The 17,761-nt window shown below is 41.4% G+C and overlaps 1 protein-coding gene across 1 annotated transcript in view; it reads right to left on the bottom strand.

Annotated features, from left to right (window-relative positions):
• Nucleotides 1-873: 873 nt before the first annotated feature.
• The window catches only part of LOC142490668 (uncharacterized), a 33,710-nt gene continuing 16,822 nt past the window's right edge, over nucleotides 874-17,761 (bottom strand). Inside the window, exons 2-7 of the mRNA XM_075593085.1 lie at nucleotides 11,417-11,491; nucleotides 11,002-11,056; nucleotides 10,899-10,904; nucleotides 1,999-2,076; nucleotides 928-1,635; nucleotides 874-881 (exon numbers count right to left, since the gene is read on the bottom strand). Coding sequence (XP_075449200.1) covers nucleotides 874-881; nucleotides 928-1,635; nucleotides 1,999-2,076; nucleotides 10,899-10,904; nucleotides 11,002-11,056; nucleotides 11,417-11,491 — 930 coding nt within the window. The remainder of the gene's footprint in view (nucleotides 882-927; nucleotides 1,636-1,998; nucleotides 2,077-10,898; nucleotides 10,905-11,001; nucleotides 11,057-11,416; nucleotides 11,492-17,761) is intronic.

Below are 17,761 nucleotides of genomic sequence, written 5' to 3'. Positions count from 1 at the left end.
CATATATACATATATATATACACATATATACATATATATATATACACACACTCACACTCACACTCACACTCACACTCACTCAGTGTGTGTGTGTGTGTGTGTGTATATATATTATTATACATTCTGAGATGTTATAGAAACGAACACACAACTGATTAAAGGACAAAATTACAATGGCCAAGCAAGGCAAAGGTAAGTAATAATTTACACATAATCCTGCTGTACACGTACAAGAAAGATGTTTGCACTTACTTAGGTGTTTTAATAATTGCATGTGACTAATATGCATATGCAATTCTTACATCAATTAACACACCCAAATGCAATGTTTTGCTGCAAAGTCAATGGCAGCTTCTCTAAACTTAGCAACTGGCTCCTGGTGGACCATTACTGAACAGACGATTACAACATAAATATTTATAACACAATTAATTATGAGTGTTAACATTTCCAAAACTTCACGTGTACAAGAACATAGTTGAAAGTTTGGAAACAACACAGTCTTCAGCATACATACAATAGTAATTAGATAATCTGAAGTCAACAAAACAAGGCCAAAGACATATTTTCTGAATTATAACATTTATTTTTTTTGTTCCTTTTGCGAGCGAGTAACAGGCCTGCTTGTTGTCTCTTGAATTTTCCTTTTTCTTTTGCCACCAACTTTAGGCACAACAGAGCCACTTTGAGTGGCCTCTGGCACTTCACGGGCAGGGCTTGTGGCCACTGACTGTTCACCTACGGGGCTTGTGGCCAGTGACTCACCTACAGGGCTTGTGGCCAGTGACTCACCTACAGGGCTTTTGGGCAGTGATTCACCTACAGGGCTTTTGGGCAGCGATTCACCTACAGGGCTTTTGGGCAGCGATTCACCTACAGGGCTTTTGGGCAGCGACTCACCTACAGGGCTTTTGGGCAGCGATTCACCTACAGGGCTTTTGGGCAGCGACTCACCTACAGGGCTTTTGGGTAGTGACTGTTCACGGACAGGGCTTGTGCCCAGTGACACATGTGAGCAAGTTGGTAGACACTGCACAAGTGATGGTTGGTCTGTTTCATGTGTGTCTTGTTTTGTTTTTGTCGCCTCCTTTGTAGGTGTCTGCTGCTGAATTTGTACAGATGGCAGCGGTAGGATGTCATCAGGAACCTGCACAGCAATGTCTGCTACTTGACCGGTAACATTTGGGCCTGGTGAATGAATATCAGATGAATGTGGTGAAAACTGACCTGCATGAACAGATCCTGGCTGGGAGGTGTTGAATTGTGGTACATTAGTCATTCTCCAGTAATTAGCTTGTGTTTGCTGAACAACTAATGCTTCGAATGAGGTGTTGATTTTTTGCAACTGTTTAGGCACTTCAATGAAGACTCTGTGGAGATGTGCCAATTGTGATACTGTTTCTTCCTGCAGTCCAATCATCCTTTCCAGCACTGTCATCATGTCTGAATGGCGACGATTTTCTGCGTCCACTATTTTTCCCTCTGAAGCTACAATTGCATCGTATGTGGAAGTTGATGGACGATTTGGCGGTACAACAGTTTCTATTGGCACCTCTTCATGGTCACATGATTGTATTTCAGTCTCTTCTGTGGCGTCATCCTCATCATACTCATCATCCTCATCACCATGATGTTCTAAAAAGAAATGTACACATTATTAAATGGCATGTTAATGTATGCTGTGTTACTATGTAATTGTACTGTGTCCTAAGTAACACCTAACATGTTAGCATACGTTTTATAACCTCATTAAAAACTACCTTGACTTACGAATAATGTTTGGACTCAGTATGAAATATGAATGAATGAAAAGTTGCTCTAAACTCAGAAGTCCTACATGATAATTAACATCACTAACACAATACATGTTGCCTTACACTTAATTTTCACTGACACTAAGTAATCCTATTTAAAGAAGATGTGCAAAACAAATAATGCACATGACAACATAACATATAGAAGAGCACATATTATATGGCCAGCAAATGATACACTCACCTTCTAGTAGTGTTGAGCTGGCTGACCCAGGTGAAGACACTTGTTCCATCTCAGGTGACACATGTCCTCCAGGGGCAACTATATATAACAATAACATAAGTTTTACATTTACATGTGTAAATATTGAACAAACACTTATTGTATGTTCTGTATTTATGATTAACTAACAACATCAGTTCCTTAACCGAAAATGTGTGTGAAAGTGAACATAAATAGTTGTAATAACACTGTACATGCCTGTGTACTTAGAATTTTTGAGTTCCCTAACATACAACATACTATGTTTCTGCAGTAAAGCGTGAGGATAAATAGATTAAATGAGTACATAAAAATCATATGTTGTGTAGTGATATCAGTATCATAATGTACATAACTATCATGAGATGACCATTCACAATGGTTATCATGAAGGTGGTCATATTGCAAAAAGTGTTGTTTTTGGTAGAGGATATGTGTGGTACATTAATCGAAGATGTGGCACACCTGAATGTGGCTGTGACTCAACAAGACAACACATGCAGTGTGTGATAATGTGTCTTTCATAGTAGTTCAACTATAGATATGAGTGAACTAATGTGTGACGTACGCTTTGATAAGTAATGAGTTGTTGGGGCATTTAGTAGCTAGAGTTAAGCTTTCAAATGAGTGTGATTAACTTCAGTTGTGCTAGTCAGGTTGTAAGAAAGGTATTCCCTTCCCCAAAAAGCCTAATCAGCCACACCTTTCAATGACTTGAAACAGGTGCAAATGGTGTGAACTAAGTTGACCGTGAAATGAGGCTGTAATTAGTGTGTGTGCTGAACCCCACCCCCTCTGTTGAAGTGTATGCTGTGATGAGATATTAATTGCAGCTGCTTTAACACAATGGTAGATGAGCTAAGTAGTCATCTGCAGTGTTTAAGTTATGAAAACAATGACATAACATATGATACGTGTGCCTCATTATGCTGTCTGTATATGACATAAAGCAAAAATGGACCTTTTCATAAGCAACTATAGATGTGTTAGTGCCAGTGATGTTTGTAGGCCGTTACATGCAATTTCTTTGATGCATGCTTAAAATAGGCAGTAATGTCATGTTTGTCGGAGTAAAATCAATAAAATACACAATAATATGATACATATTTCTGTTCTGTACCTGTAGCTACTAATAATTTCTCATGAACATGTGTTACACATGTGTACTACCCTGTTGTTCCCCATCTTCGCCCACCATCAATTGCTTCCACTGCAGCTATGCATTTTGGGAATTCACATGTAAATGAGCACGCAATGGCACGTGCTATATTAGTTACTGCTTTTAGTAGGACTACTACATATATGTCTATTTTGAGATATATATATACAGAATCAGACATATACATATATAGATGCAGGTATGCTTATATTGTGAAGACAGTATAAAAAGCAGTGTAAATATGCAAAATAACTGTAAGCAACGACACGCCTAGTACAGTAATATTTATCACCTGCTGGAAATTGTGACGGATAAATTCCAATGTCACGGTCACCAGCCAAGCCTTCCACGACGACGGTAAGTAATTTTGGCCGAAGCAGCTCCTCCAATGGAGTCAATATGAGACGTTGTGGTGTGGGCCCACCTCCAGTGCCAGTAGCATGCACGCGTTGGTCTTGTATTTTCTTTTTCAATTTGGACCTAATATCATCAAATCTTTTCCGACAATGATACTTGTCCCTGACACTATTCCCACAGGCATTGACACCAATGACTATTGTGTCCCACATTTCTTTTTTGCTTGCTGCACTTGTCCGCCCTTGAAAAACATATAAAAGATATGAGGTAAATGAATAATAATATAAGCACCAGTTTCCTACACTGCTAGCTGTTCCAAGAGATAGCAAACATGCTGTTTTATGTGTAATATGTGCAGCACATGAGCATTCACTACTAAACCTATACATGTAAGCAAGGTTGCATTCATATTGTATGCAGTTCTGGCAAATTGACCGCCTGTGTTTATTTGTCCTTGTAAGGCATGATAAAAAGCTGTGTTTCCACACTAATGAACATAGAAAGATATTGTGTACCCATATTTGCATATGAACAAAACTCAGATGACCTAGGATCACATGTATTTGAATAATAAATGTAAAGTTACACTTACCTACTAAATGTCCATAGAGACTGTCATAGTGCTCCAGAATGCCAGTGACAAGAGCCCTATTTTCCTGGTCATTGAAGCGAGGATTACGTGGCTTCTCCACACGTTTTTTCCGAGCAGGTTTAGGGTCAGAGCTTGGCTGGTGCTGACTGGACTCTCCTTCTTCCAATGGAAGAGCCTCCAAAAGCTGGCCACCAGCAAGCACGCCACCACCAGACACCCCATCAGCAACTGCGCCACCAGCAGCACTCCCAGCACCAGCACTCCCACTCCTAGCACCAGCACTCACACTCCTAGCACCAGCACTCCCACTCCTAGCACCAGCACTCACACTCCTAGCACCAGCACTCACACTCCTAGCACCAGCACTCCCACTCCCAGCAACAGCACTCCCAGCAACAGCACTCCCACTCCCAGCAACAGCACTCCCACTCCCAGCAACAGCACTCCCACTCCCAGCAACAGCACTCCCACTCCCAGCAACAGCACTCCCACTCCCAGCAACAGCACTCCCACTCCCAGCAACAGCACTCCCACTCCCAGCAACAGCACTCCCACTCCCAGCAACACCACTCGGTGCACCAGCAACATCACTCCCCTGAACAGTACGTTCACTCCGACGCGTACTCCCACGAGTAGCACTCCCACTCCCACCAGCATCACTCTTCCCACGCTTTGCGGGCATACTTCCAGCACTCACAAAAAACAGACAATAAATGTACAGGCAATCACACGACCCACTTCCACATATAAAACAAGACAAAGATGTAAACAAAACAACAAAGGACAAAGCTCACCCAATACACAACAAGTCTCTCAGTCAATATGCAAATCTTCAATCGTCCAGCTCTGTGCGTCTCTCTCTCTCTCTCACTCCCAACAACACAGAGAATGATTAGCAGTACACGTTGCCTTTAAATATGGCGCGCAATCAAAAACATGCTTGTTTCGCCTGATTCAGCAAGATTTGTGATTGTGCAACCTAACAGCACCCCGCCACGCACGCCGATACACCTGTGTGTGATCGGCTCATCATCGTGAGAGTGGGCGGATTTGTTTTCTGGTTGATTTTGAATGTATTCGGCACTTACTGCATACGGAGAGGGAAAAACGCCAATAACATGACTAATCGATAAGCTTGCCGATTTCACATAATCGTCGCTTACTGCATGAGGCCCTAAGTCCCTTAGGTCTCAACGAGGGCTTTATATTCTCTCCATTTATTTAACATCAGCCTGGAACATACCATCTTCTGATTATTGATTATTGATTTTGGATTATTGATGTTGATAATCAGATTAAAATATGTTAATCACTAGCAGGATCGCATTGACCATTTTGGGCGATCCAAACATCTAGATGCCATTCCTACATCCAATACAATCAGGCTATTCTTACCCATGTACATTTACTATTGTCAATTGTCTATTAAACTTCAAAGCCATAAAGGATTATGTGGGTTTTATGCTACTAGGGGAATACTGCACTAACCACTAACTATGAGCTGACACCCAATATGAGAACATGTACTATTCACTAAATATTTGAGAAATATAAGGATTTCCCTTTAAATAAACACTATGCGGGACAGACTTAATGGAGATAGGAATATTCACTAATCGGAACATAGCCCCGCCCCCCAGAGGAGATATTTAAGCTCCGACTTTGAGAGTGTACAGACACTCCTTCCCCTTTGACGAAGAGCCGGTTTACGGCGCGAAACAGGTGTCGGGCAAGCTGGCGACGCTCCAACTAATGACATCAGCCAGATCGGAGTGCGATGCAAAGCAGAGCATGCTGAACACTGCATAAACGAATATCAATGGATACACGGTTGTATTTCTCCATACTCACCTCAGTTTAGATGCATGACCGGCTCTGGTCATGATTTGAATACTCAGACGGATACAATTTGACTGAATTCAAAGTCACTTTGTCCATAATATTGCAGAAAGGATACTGCAGATTATGTTGAATACAAGATAGCAACATTTGTGCTTGAGCAGCCGGATTTACGGTTATAATACTCAGACATATTGGGTTTGAAGTGTGGAAACTATTCTATCTACTCTGGGGTGTTGATACTATACAGCTTTCTGTTTTACCTACCATGGATATAGTATTGTTAAAACACATAACTACAGCTTCATACGCAGGGATTGAGTATGTGTATATATATATATTGTAAAACAAAGATCATATATATACAACCGTTGATGAGATCTGTTTGATTGCAATTGTGATCAAGAGTTTTCTAGATATATATTCTAACTATAGGAAATTGTTCCTTAGACCCTCTCATACTAAGGTGTTTTCTGTGCCCTGATACCTATATACAAAAGGTTTAACTAACAGGTGACACTTATCATAAACACTGATTACCACACATGGGTCTGGTAACGTGATATATCCATAACACGCAGACAACTGCTCTACTTTTTTAGAACATTTTATTATAGAAGAGTTTAAATAAAATGTTATTGTTATCTTTTTGTTACATTTGATTTCCCTTCCCCCCTGGTGTGAGCGTTTGACGTATAGTGGTTGACACAAATTATTGTGTTTAACAATTTTATTACTAGGCAGATTGCAACATTGGGGTGTCTTTTTTGATCACTTCTGGATCATTTTAATAATAGATGTGGTGCTATTCCATGAAACACATTTCAGCACAAGAAGCGCACCCAGATATTTAAATATAAATTTTAGGTGGTTTTACTAATCCTCCGCAAAAGAAAAAAAAGGGGAGTTGAATAACTCCTTCATAATAAGTTCATAATAAGTTTCATTTGTAGAGGAGGTGATCAAAAAAGATAGAGACGGGCGATTCTTGGTGATAGTGGGCTCAGGGCAAGCCCATCCATTAACGATAGCCACAATCTATGTTTCGTGTGAGCAAGACCCCTCTTTTTTCAGGAAATTCTTTCAGACTTTGAATATGGTAGCAAAAGGTAACATAATATTAGCCAGGAATTTTTATATACCAGTAGCGCTTAACCCAAAATTAGACAGATCTGACCTACACAAATCTAATAGCAGAAGCACGATGGATGCCCTAATCAGGGGTTTGAGGTATAATCAACTTGTAGATATTTGGAGAGAGCTGCACCCACTAGAGAGAGAATACACCTTCTTCTCGCACTTTAATGCAACATATAGTAGAATCGATTACTTCTTTGTCTTGAGTAGACTGGTTCCTCCAAAGATCTCCCATGCAGGGATCCATGATATTTTATGGTCAGATCACGCACCAATAGAGCTAAGGTGCACACAAAGTTTTCTAGACAGACCTGGAGCAAATTGGAAACGTAATGAGTCTAAATTGAAAATCCCAGAATTCGAGCAATTAATAGGTAAGGACATTTACCAATTTTTCAAATTAAACAACGGTAGCGTTGACTCCCAGTCTATGTTGTGGGAAGCACATAATGCAACTCTGAGAGGCACCCTAATTAGTATTCTGTATGAGCAAAACGGAAATGAGATAGAAATGCGAAGATAATTTTGTTACAGTCCAAACTAAAAGCTCTAACAGGTACTCATAAACAGAGTTCCAACACAAAACTTCTTAAAGAAGTGAAAGATATTAAAATTGAACTAAATCTTCTCTTAGCCTCCCAGGCTGACAATGCTTTGAGCTGGTCAAAGAGGTTGTTTTATGAGTAAGTGAACAGACAGATACCATGCTAGCTAATACATTAAAGAACATCCAACCAGGTTACAATATACAAGTGATTCGTTTAAAATTGGGAGCCACTACGGCCAACCCAAAGTCAATAGTGGAGGAATTTAAGACATTCTATGAGGATATTTATAATGGAGATAAGTGGCACATAAATATAGAACAAAAAGAGCTCTAAAGAATTTCCTGACAAGCTCTAACCTACCAAGGTTGAACAGTTTGGAGTGGAAGGTATTGGGAGAAAATTTTACAATGGAAGAACTAGTTCAGGTTGTTAAAGAACTAAAACCATCAAAGGCCCCAGGACAGGATGGATTTTCAAATCTCTATTATAAAAAATATATATTAAACTTCTAGCTCCTTGCCTACTTCGGATGTTTAATGTGGTACTTGAAGTGGCCGCGCTCCCGGAACAGATGCTCCAAGCGTCCATCTCCATAATACATAAACCAGGAAAAGATCCATTAGATTGTAAAAGCTATAGACCAATTTCCCTGATAAATACAGACATCCAAATGTATGCTTAACTGTTGGCCAATAGATTAATTTTAGTCTTTAGTAGACTAAGATAGACATCCTGCCTAGACTAATACATCTAGATTGTCACACTGTGCTGCCCGCAGACCAGACTAACCCCCGGTACTGAGGTGGAGAATGAGTAGACCACGCACCCACAGTAGTGAGGACGAGCCCGGAGTGTGGATTTGGTAGCGTGGCCAAGGCCAGGGTACAAGGGTTCAGCAGAAGTACTTGCCAGATCCGGGCGCAGAGAGTGGAGCGTAGTGATATCCATAGCCAAGGTTCATGGGCAGGAGAGATCTGGGTCGTAATGGTCCATGAGCCGTGTTCGAGGGTTCCGAGAGGTAAGCGAGGTCAAGGGATAGCCAAGGTCGAAGAGCCAGAGATGGTAGGTAGACAAGCCGGTTCGGTAACGAGATCTGAAAGGTAAGAGGGAGCTGGGCATAGGATCCAAACAGCACAAGGCAAACGAAACTATGCAGAGCGAGGTTGCATTAGAGCTACAGGGGAAATAAAGCACAGTGGCCCAATCAGAGGAGGAGGCAGGGCAGAGGTGGGCTGAGGAGCCTCCTGTGATAGGACAGGAGGTGATGAGCTGTCTTGTTGTGGCTGATGGGCTAGAGGGCGAGCCAGGACCCAGAGTCATCCGGTGGGCGGAGATAGCCACCGGGTGCAGTGCATAAATTAACTTATATGACGCGTGCCCTGTAAGTGGGGGCGTCGCGTGCCTATTGAGAGCGACGGCGGTGTGTGGGAGAGCCGCGGGGGAACGGGGGGTGACGTGATGCGTTCTCCGCTGCGAGGAGAATGAGCAGAGGGACCCGCGGCCGTACGCTGAGGTAAGGAGGGTCAGCGCCGAGAGCGGCATGGGCCCTGATTCCTTACACAGATCAAGTCGGATTTATTAAGGATCACCAAGTTGCAGACAACACATGACGAATCATTGATCTGTTAGAAATAGCCAATATAAAAAAGATACTGGTAATGATGTTAAGTCTAGATGCAGAAAAAGCCTTCGACAGGATTGAATGGCCATACTTTAAGGCCACGCTTGGAGCTAACGGTTTCAAAGAACGTGTGAGTAACGCTATCCTGTCTTTATATCTGGTTCCGTCAGGTAAAGTAGTTCACCAGTGCTTCCCATCGGAGCTCTTTAAACTTAAAATCGGCAAAAGACAGGGATGCCTGTCGCCCTGTTTTGTTCGCCCTATGTATGGATCCATTAGCAGCTCAAATTCGGAACAGCCCGGATATATCGAGAGTAGAAATACAGTAAACACACAAATGCATAAAGTGGCGTTATATGTGTATGATGTGTTTTTGACTACTTCAAAACCTCTTACCTCTCTACCGAATCTGTTTGATTTGTTAGGGAAATTTAATAAAGTTGCATAGTGTGATGAAACACGTCAGGGTATGTAAATTACGACATTACGTCATCACGCACGTGCAAGCTTTACGGCCGGAGCATGCAGGGAGCTTCATTGAGGCTGATACTCGCTTGCTACACTGGAAGCAGACCCGTGGAATATAATCTGCGGGACCTAACAGAGGATGAACTTCTACTGGTGAATCGGCAGGATATCTCCCTTTGGACTGTCGATGAGATCCGGGACGGTGCTCACTTCGTTGGTGGTGATATGATCACAAATTGCTTGTTCTTTTACTATCTTTGTGAGTGTTTTTAATCCCTTTCCCCATCCCTATTTTTATTAAATGTACAATGTTACGCTATGGGGCGTGCGCTATCTGTTTTCTTTTTTCTATAGAATCTACACTGGAACTGGTTCTTCCATTTGAGAGCAGCCGTGGACCCCTGGATTTTGTATATTTTTGCTCTGATTTACCCATCAGGACTCATTCTAGGGTTTGGACTTTTGCATATGTTTTTATATTGATCTTTCATTTATGCATGTTCACTCTTTTTTTCATGTAATTTAGAGCGCCATTTTTAGTTTGTTTGGTATTTATACACTACAGTACACTTTTATTCTATTTTTCCTTTATTACAGCTCTTATGTAGGCTTTTTGTCAATGATCTATTTATATCTATTATTTGCATATTGCACAGATTACTTGCATTTCAACACTATCACTAGTTCACTAGTGGCGCTACTTATTTCTCTCATATATATATATATATATATATATATATATATATATATATATATATATATATATATATATATATATATATATACTGTAGTGCCGACGAGTATTCTAAAACAAATCTGGGGCTATCACCAACAAGACCCAGGTACATGCTGCAACATTTCAGTGACATTTCTGTAGACAGACTAATGGCCCGTCGGATTAACAGCGGGGGTCCCTGGCAGTCCCATTAAAACTGAATGGGACTGCCAGGGACCCCTGCTGTTTTAATCTGATGGGCCATTAGTCTCTGCAGAAATGTCACTGAAATGTTGCAGCATTTACCCAGCATGTACCCAGCATGTACCTGGGACTTGTTGGTGATAGCCCCAGATTTTCCAAGGCAAGTTTTAGAATACTCGTCGGCGCACCTGTATATATCAAGATTATAAGTGTGTATATCAACCAAATTACCCCAAGCTTACCCGAACCTTAAGAGAAGACATTCGGAAATTTACAGCCCATAAGATTTCATGGTTAGGCAGGATATATAGTATTAAAATGAACCTCCTCCCAAATATCTTATACCTGTTTCAGACGTTATCGGTCCCACTGATACTGAAGGATATACTCTTGCTTCAGTCTGCAATTTCCAAATTTATATTGGGATGTAAAAAAACGAGAATAAAGGGAAAGATTTTTAAAAGGCGCCATTATCAGGGGGTTTAGTGGTACCTTGTCTGTTGTCCTATTGTAAAGCGGCTCAATTATGTCAAATTTCCCAATGGCAGACAAACCCAGAATTGAAAAGATGGGTGGCATTGGAGAGATAATTTTGTTCCCCATTGAATTAAACAACCTAATCTTGCTATCCAAATCAGCACACAAAATTGCTAAAACCCCGCTATCCTCAATGACTAACTCATTGTCAATCTGAGAGGCCGCTTAATTTAAATGTGCTCTGACCACGAAAGGCTCATTGATGACCCCCTTGTGGACTAACCAAGACTTTGCTCCAGGGGTGAATAGTAATGACTTTATAATTTGGAAACAAAAAGGATTTTATAGACTTCGAGATCTGGAAGGAAAGAGAGGAATTAAACCATTCGACCAAATTAGATCAGAAAAAGATATCACCCACCCTGAATTCTTAAGATACCTCCAGATCAGAGCATTTTATAATAAATTTCCCCCCCGACCTCAGTTAACTACATTAAAAAAACTGTGTCTCAAGGAGACTGACACTAGTGGACTCATATCGCAGATGTACAGAGAAGTGATCGGTTCGGGCTCAGTAGTGAACCATAAATTAAGCTATATGGTTCAGTGGGAAACAGATATGGGTGAGGCTTTAGACGAGGAAGAATGGACAAAAATAGTCACAGTGGTAGCAAAGAGTTCGATATGCACGACATTAAGGGAGAACGCATATAAATTTTTAATGCGGTGGTATCTCACTGTGGCGGTGAGGGGGTAACCAGGCTCACTAATAAGGGTCAAGCCAACTTGGTTGCCCCTGGGTCACATGTTGGGGTCCTAGAGTGTCAGCTCTTGTATCTGGCCGTCATGTATGTACTGCTATGCATGGTATGAAAATATGCGACAATAAAGAATTGTTGTGTTTTTGCCTTTCCAGGAGTGCCAGCAAGCAGAGATTGCTAGGCTATGAGGTTCAGGGTAGATTTTGCAGAAAAAGTATTTTCAGATTGTGGCTTTGCAGCAGGGTTCCAGCATTACTCGGTACCCCAAAAAGATAGCCGGAAATCAAGTCAGATTCTCAGATACCTTGAAGCACAATGATCCGGTCAAAATCCTACCCTGAAAACGTTCTTGCAGCTCACCGGCAGGAGTCCCTGCTTCAGCACAGACCAAAAAGGTAAAAAAGGGGCATAGGGATTTGGGTATCCCAGGTATAGTCAGGGGTCCCTGGTTTAGGGGGAGTCCCCCACGGTATATGTCCAAACCCCTGCACCCGTTAAAGGGGTTGGTGGTATCTCCAACTATGTATTTGTAATTTTACTTGTGAGAGTAAAATTATTTCTAAGTCCAGCTTCGGTACAATTTATGGAACCCTGAAAATGAACTTAAGCATTATTTGAAGCAACTTTTATTAAAACTTCTTATAGGAAGGTCTAGGAGCTCTGAAAAGGAACGTACACGTCTTTTCAGTAGATCATAGGGGATGAGGGACTTACAGTAAAATTATTTTGTATGATTTTTATGAACACGGTGTATAACAGTGTATATGTGTATGCCCTGTATATGAACTGGGGAATTTCCAAGTCCATGGTTCCAAGAGACCAGATGGCCACCAGGCTTGGTGCCACTGTGTCTGGATGAGTCCCAGACTTGAAAGTCTCAGAGATACCAAGGTGTTAGGGCAGGCGGAGTACCGGAGTTACACTCAAGTACCCACATCCTGACATGAATAAGGGCTATCGGGCAACTATTTGCCCATCCCCAGACTCTGAGGAGTCTGGCACAACGGGGGGTTCAATATGCTAAGTGGCAGAGGTGCCAGGTTGGCGCATGCCCCTTAGCAGAATTGAAATTAGTTCCTGCCCGGCTTCAGAGTACCGGCAACTCTGTGATAAGCTGGTAGAGAAATTCCCACACACTGATTGGCTATAGCATTTTATGAATGGGACTCAAAATCCTATAAGAAACCTAGTAGCCAATCAGGTCGTCAGATTCTAAGTGCCAAGACAGCAGCAGCAGATTTGAATTGATCAAAAGATGCTCTGAGATAAATAAACACCAGCCGGCTTCAGAAATTTCAAGGTGAAACATTTTCTAAGATTCACTCAGAATAGAACACAGCGGTCGCAGCTGGAACTACAAGCCGAAAAGAGTTCCAGGATGTTTGGTACTGTCTCCCAGTCAAGGGATTTTGGCATCTCTGGAGCAGATACAGTGGTGGCATCTGATAGCTCATGCCGAGTTGAGTTCCAGGACTTCTGCGGGTTCATCCCGGTCAACCAAAGACTTTGTTTTAAGGACTATCTGAGTTAGGAAAGGTTAGTTTTTTTAGCCCAGATCCCCCAACAAGTGTGTTTCCCTCTGTATAATTGTAATCTGTGTGTACGTCTGTTTCAATGGAATAAATTACAATTTGTTTTACTCCTTAGTTTTGCTCAATGAATGTGTTACGCTGGTGCTGCCCGCAGACCAGACTCGTCCCTTATACTGAGGTGGGGACGTATATGTGCATGCACCCGCAGCAGAAGGAGCGTGTCCGGAGTGTGGTGTTTTGGCGTTGCCAGGTCAGGTGTGTATACGAGTAGCAATACTTGCCGGTACCGGTACTGAAGAGGCGAAGTCGTTGCCATTTAGCCAAGGTCGGGGACGGAGAGAGATCCGGAAGGTCAAGGTCCAAGCTGTGGTCGAGGGATGAAAGAAGCTGCAAGGTCAAGAGGGAGCCGGGATCCAGAGCCAGATAGGAACGTCCGCCATGCCGGGTCGCAACCTGAATACACGAAAACAAAGGGAGAGCCAGAATAGACGTCTGTAGCAGAGACTATGTCGAGCGATGTGAGAGAGGTAGGACAGAGATTAAGTACTGTGGCTGACCAATGGGAAGAGGAGGCAGGCCTGGAGGAGCCCTAGGAGCTGTCCAGGATTGGTCCCCATAATAGGCCACCAGGAGGTAAGGTTTAGAGTTAACTAGTAACCAGCATGTGGGCAGGGGGCGTGGCTTCACTGCAAGAGCAGTGAATAAATTAGCTGGTGCCGCCACGCGCTCCGTAACAGGAGGGGATGCGCGCGCAGGGGCAATGGCAGGTGCCCGAGCATCAGCAGCACGTGGAGCAGCGGCAGCCCGACGGAGAGGATGGGGAAGCCCCTTCACCACACGGTTCGGGTGGGAGCGAGGAGGACAAAGCCGCACAGCAGCGGAAGTTGAAAGAGGTAAGGGGAGGTCACGCTGCGACCGCCTTGACCCCCGAGTCCTCACAGAATGATCCCGGTTTAAAGGTGTAATTGCCTGGTCTCCCATGACACTCATCCCACTAAAATTATCCAGATTTATACCGGGATACTCCGTAGACAGTGTAGAGAATTCGCCGACCTGTTACATATGCGGTGGTCCTGCCCGTGGATTATCCCTATATGGGAGACGATTAGAGGTTTGCTTCAAAGGATTTTTAACCTCACAAACCCACTGGACCCCTGGCTGTTTCTCCTAAATAGACCAACACCGGGTATATCCAAAGCAGGTTACAAACTGGTTGCTCATTTTGCAACAGCAACGAGGTGCGAGATCGTAGCATTATGGAAACAAAGTCCATAAATTCCCAAGATCAGAAATAGAATTTGGTTTGTGTGCCAGATGGAAAAATTAACAAGTTTAGTTAATGACACTGGCGTAAATTTTCTAAAAGTCTGAACGCATTGGTTGGCCTAGGCAGACATCCCCGGGGTTGAGACAAACACAATCTGGCTTTGATAGTGACATATGCGTTCTCGCTTAATGGGTGTGTATAATGGCAGAGATTATGCGTTCCAAGGGACTACAGGTGCGAGGAAGGACCAGGATCACAGGTTCCTAATATTTAGTGGATGGGTGATAAACACATAGGGATCTGTGGCGAGGGAGCTCGCTGGAGATGTGATACCTGGTTTAGGAGTGGACCTGCACCAACCAACCCCCACCCCAACCTCTATTTGGTGTTTGTTGTTTATACTTGACCAGCATTATTGTGTAAAAGATACAATGGATGTAAGCCTTGTCACTGTATTACTTTTAAAAAAAATCTTAGAAATGGGAAAGCTCCAGGGTTAGACGGATTCATTGGAGAGTTTTATTAAATGCTCATTGATGAAAGTGGGTCCCCCTTTTGAGAAGTGTTCAAAAAAATTCTAGCTAAAGAAGAATATATGGAAACGGGTTAAACTGCCTTTGTAAGAAATAATCATAAAGAAGGGAGAGACTCCTTGAACCCAGAATCCTATAGACCAATCTCTCTTTTGAATCAGGAAGAAAAGATACTGTCAAAAATATTGGCCAATAGACTTGCTACAGTCCTACCTAAATTAATACATGCAGATAAGACAGGCTTTCTAAAGGGTAGAGCCTCGGTTAAAAATATCAGAAAGGTTATAACACATACTGTATACACTGGACAAAAACTAATACGCAAAGCAATAAAGATAATATAATAATATCAGTGGATGCTGAAAAAACTTTTCATGATGTAGGGTGGGAATACAAGATGAATGTTCTGGGAAAAATGAGTGTTACCGGAACCTTTCTTGGTGCAATCAGAGCATTGTATAAAGACCAAAAGCAAAAATAATGTCAACAGATTTACTATCACTGGTGATAGGGCTTTTCAGAGGAACAAGGCAGGGCTGCCCTTTATCCCCCCTGTTATTTCATATTGCCATTGAACCACTTGCTGAATATCTTTAGAAATATGACAGAGTTTTAAAGGGATCAAGATAGTCTTATTCGCGGGTGATTTATTGTTGCTTTTGTCAAATCCAGAAGAGACTATAGAAAGAATACATCAGGTATTTGAAGAGTTCAGAAAATGTTTGGGTTTTAAGGTGAACACAGCTAAAGCTGAAATACTAATCTGGAGGGTAAATATCTTTACAAAAATAATTTCAGGGCAATTATCCCTAAAATAATCACAGAATTAAAGGGGTTGCAAAATGTACCACTTAATATATCCGGCAGATGTCAAATGGTTAAAATTATCAGTTTTGCAAGATTGATTTACCCTTTACAAGGGGATTAGAACTCTGGGCCAGTTGGTAGATATGAATAATAGTAGGTTCCAGTAACTGAAAGAACAAATGGAACTATCTCTGACAGATCACTTTTCTTATATACAAGTAATGCATTATTGCAAGAGTATGGAAAGATATGAATCAGATATATTGAGAATAGATGTTTTTGATGTCTTTTTTGAGGATCCTAATAGTACCAAATATTCTGTCTCAGATATATATGATTGGATTAGGGACAAGGAATATGGGAGTGATCTAAGAAAAATGTTTACTAGATGGGAAAAAGATTTCCCAGGAATTTAAGGAGTTGACCTGTTACTCGAAGTATTAACTCAGTTAGAAAAATTATAATTTCTGAGGAGTGGAGAGAGATGCAATATAACATACTGTATAGAGCCTATTATGCTTTTGATATCAATTCTAAAGGGATAGAGAAATCTAAAAATACCTGTCCCAAGTGCTCGCAGGAAAGAGCAGATTTAAACCACTGTTTATGGGATTGCCTTGTTATCTCTGATTTTTGGGATACGGTTCTGCAGTATATACAAGAATGTTTTGGGATAACTACAATAAAAGAGCCCTTAGCATTGCTGTTAGGAAATAAGAAAAGTTTGTAAAGAGGTCAATGTAAGGAAAAATGTCCCAAGGCTAGCAGAGATTGTCTTGCTTGCAGCAAGGAAAACAGTGATAGTGAAATGAATAAAGACTGAACCACCCACTTTAGATATTTTAAACGATTATCTGAATAAATTGATGATGATGGGCAAATTAGAAGCTTAGACAAATAAAGAATGAAGGACCGAGAAATGTTGAAAAAAATGGGAAAAGTTTATTGATATGGTGTCACAACAAGATAGGGATTCAATCATGTAGACATTTGAGCATGCCTGTTGGGGTCTCCTCAGACTAATTGCGATGGGTCACAGATAATTTTGCCCTTGAGGAAATATGATAGTACAGGGCTGATGGGGGACATAGTAAATGGGAAATCTTATGCCAGATTCTGTTTGGAGGCTGGGTGGTGATAGCTTTAATTACATTTTTTGAAAATGCTATTATCTGTTTTTTCCTTTTATTATTATTTGTGTTAATGTGTTACATATTGGTTTTTTTTCTGTGTTGTAATATTGTAATTTTGTTTAATGTTTGGAAACCCAATAAAAAAAACTATTAAAAAAAAAAAAATTATAGTAATTCCTACACAAAGGCACAAATTTTTTCAAAAATACAAACAATCAGGAAAAAATAATCTTTGCCCGATTGGACACAAAAATATAATAAACAATCAGCAATAACGAATCCATGTCTGATGGCACAAAAGTAAACAAAAAATGTAAATCTTTCCGTTTTTGGTGATGTGAGGTCGAATATCACATCGGGTAAATTATTACTGCAATGGTGATGTATACCCACTTAAAATTGTGGTAACGCCTGCAATGTTTTTTCCGGGAGTGATATTAACTACACTTTTGATGTATATTGCCCATAGTGTTCAGATTTTCAAATGCATGTGACTTTTGGGTCCTCATAAAGGGCAACAGTCAGATTGAATTAGAAAAGACTTTGAGATTTATCCTTGAAATGCTCTTTCTGCTTGTGACGGTAAGGGGGCAAC

Source organism: Ascaphus truei, chromosome 3 (assembly GCF_040206685.1).
Source record: "Ascaphus truei isolate aAscTru1 chromosome 3, aAscTru1.hap1, whole genome shotgun sequence".
NCBI classification, from domain to species: domain Eukaryota; kingdom Metazoa; phylum Chordata; class Amphibia; order Anura; family Ascaphidae; genus Ascaphus; species Ascaphus truei.
This window is presented reverse-complemented; position numbering and strand designations above follow the sequence as displayed.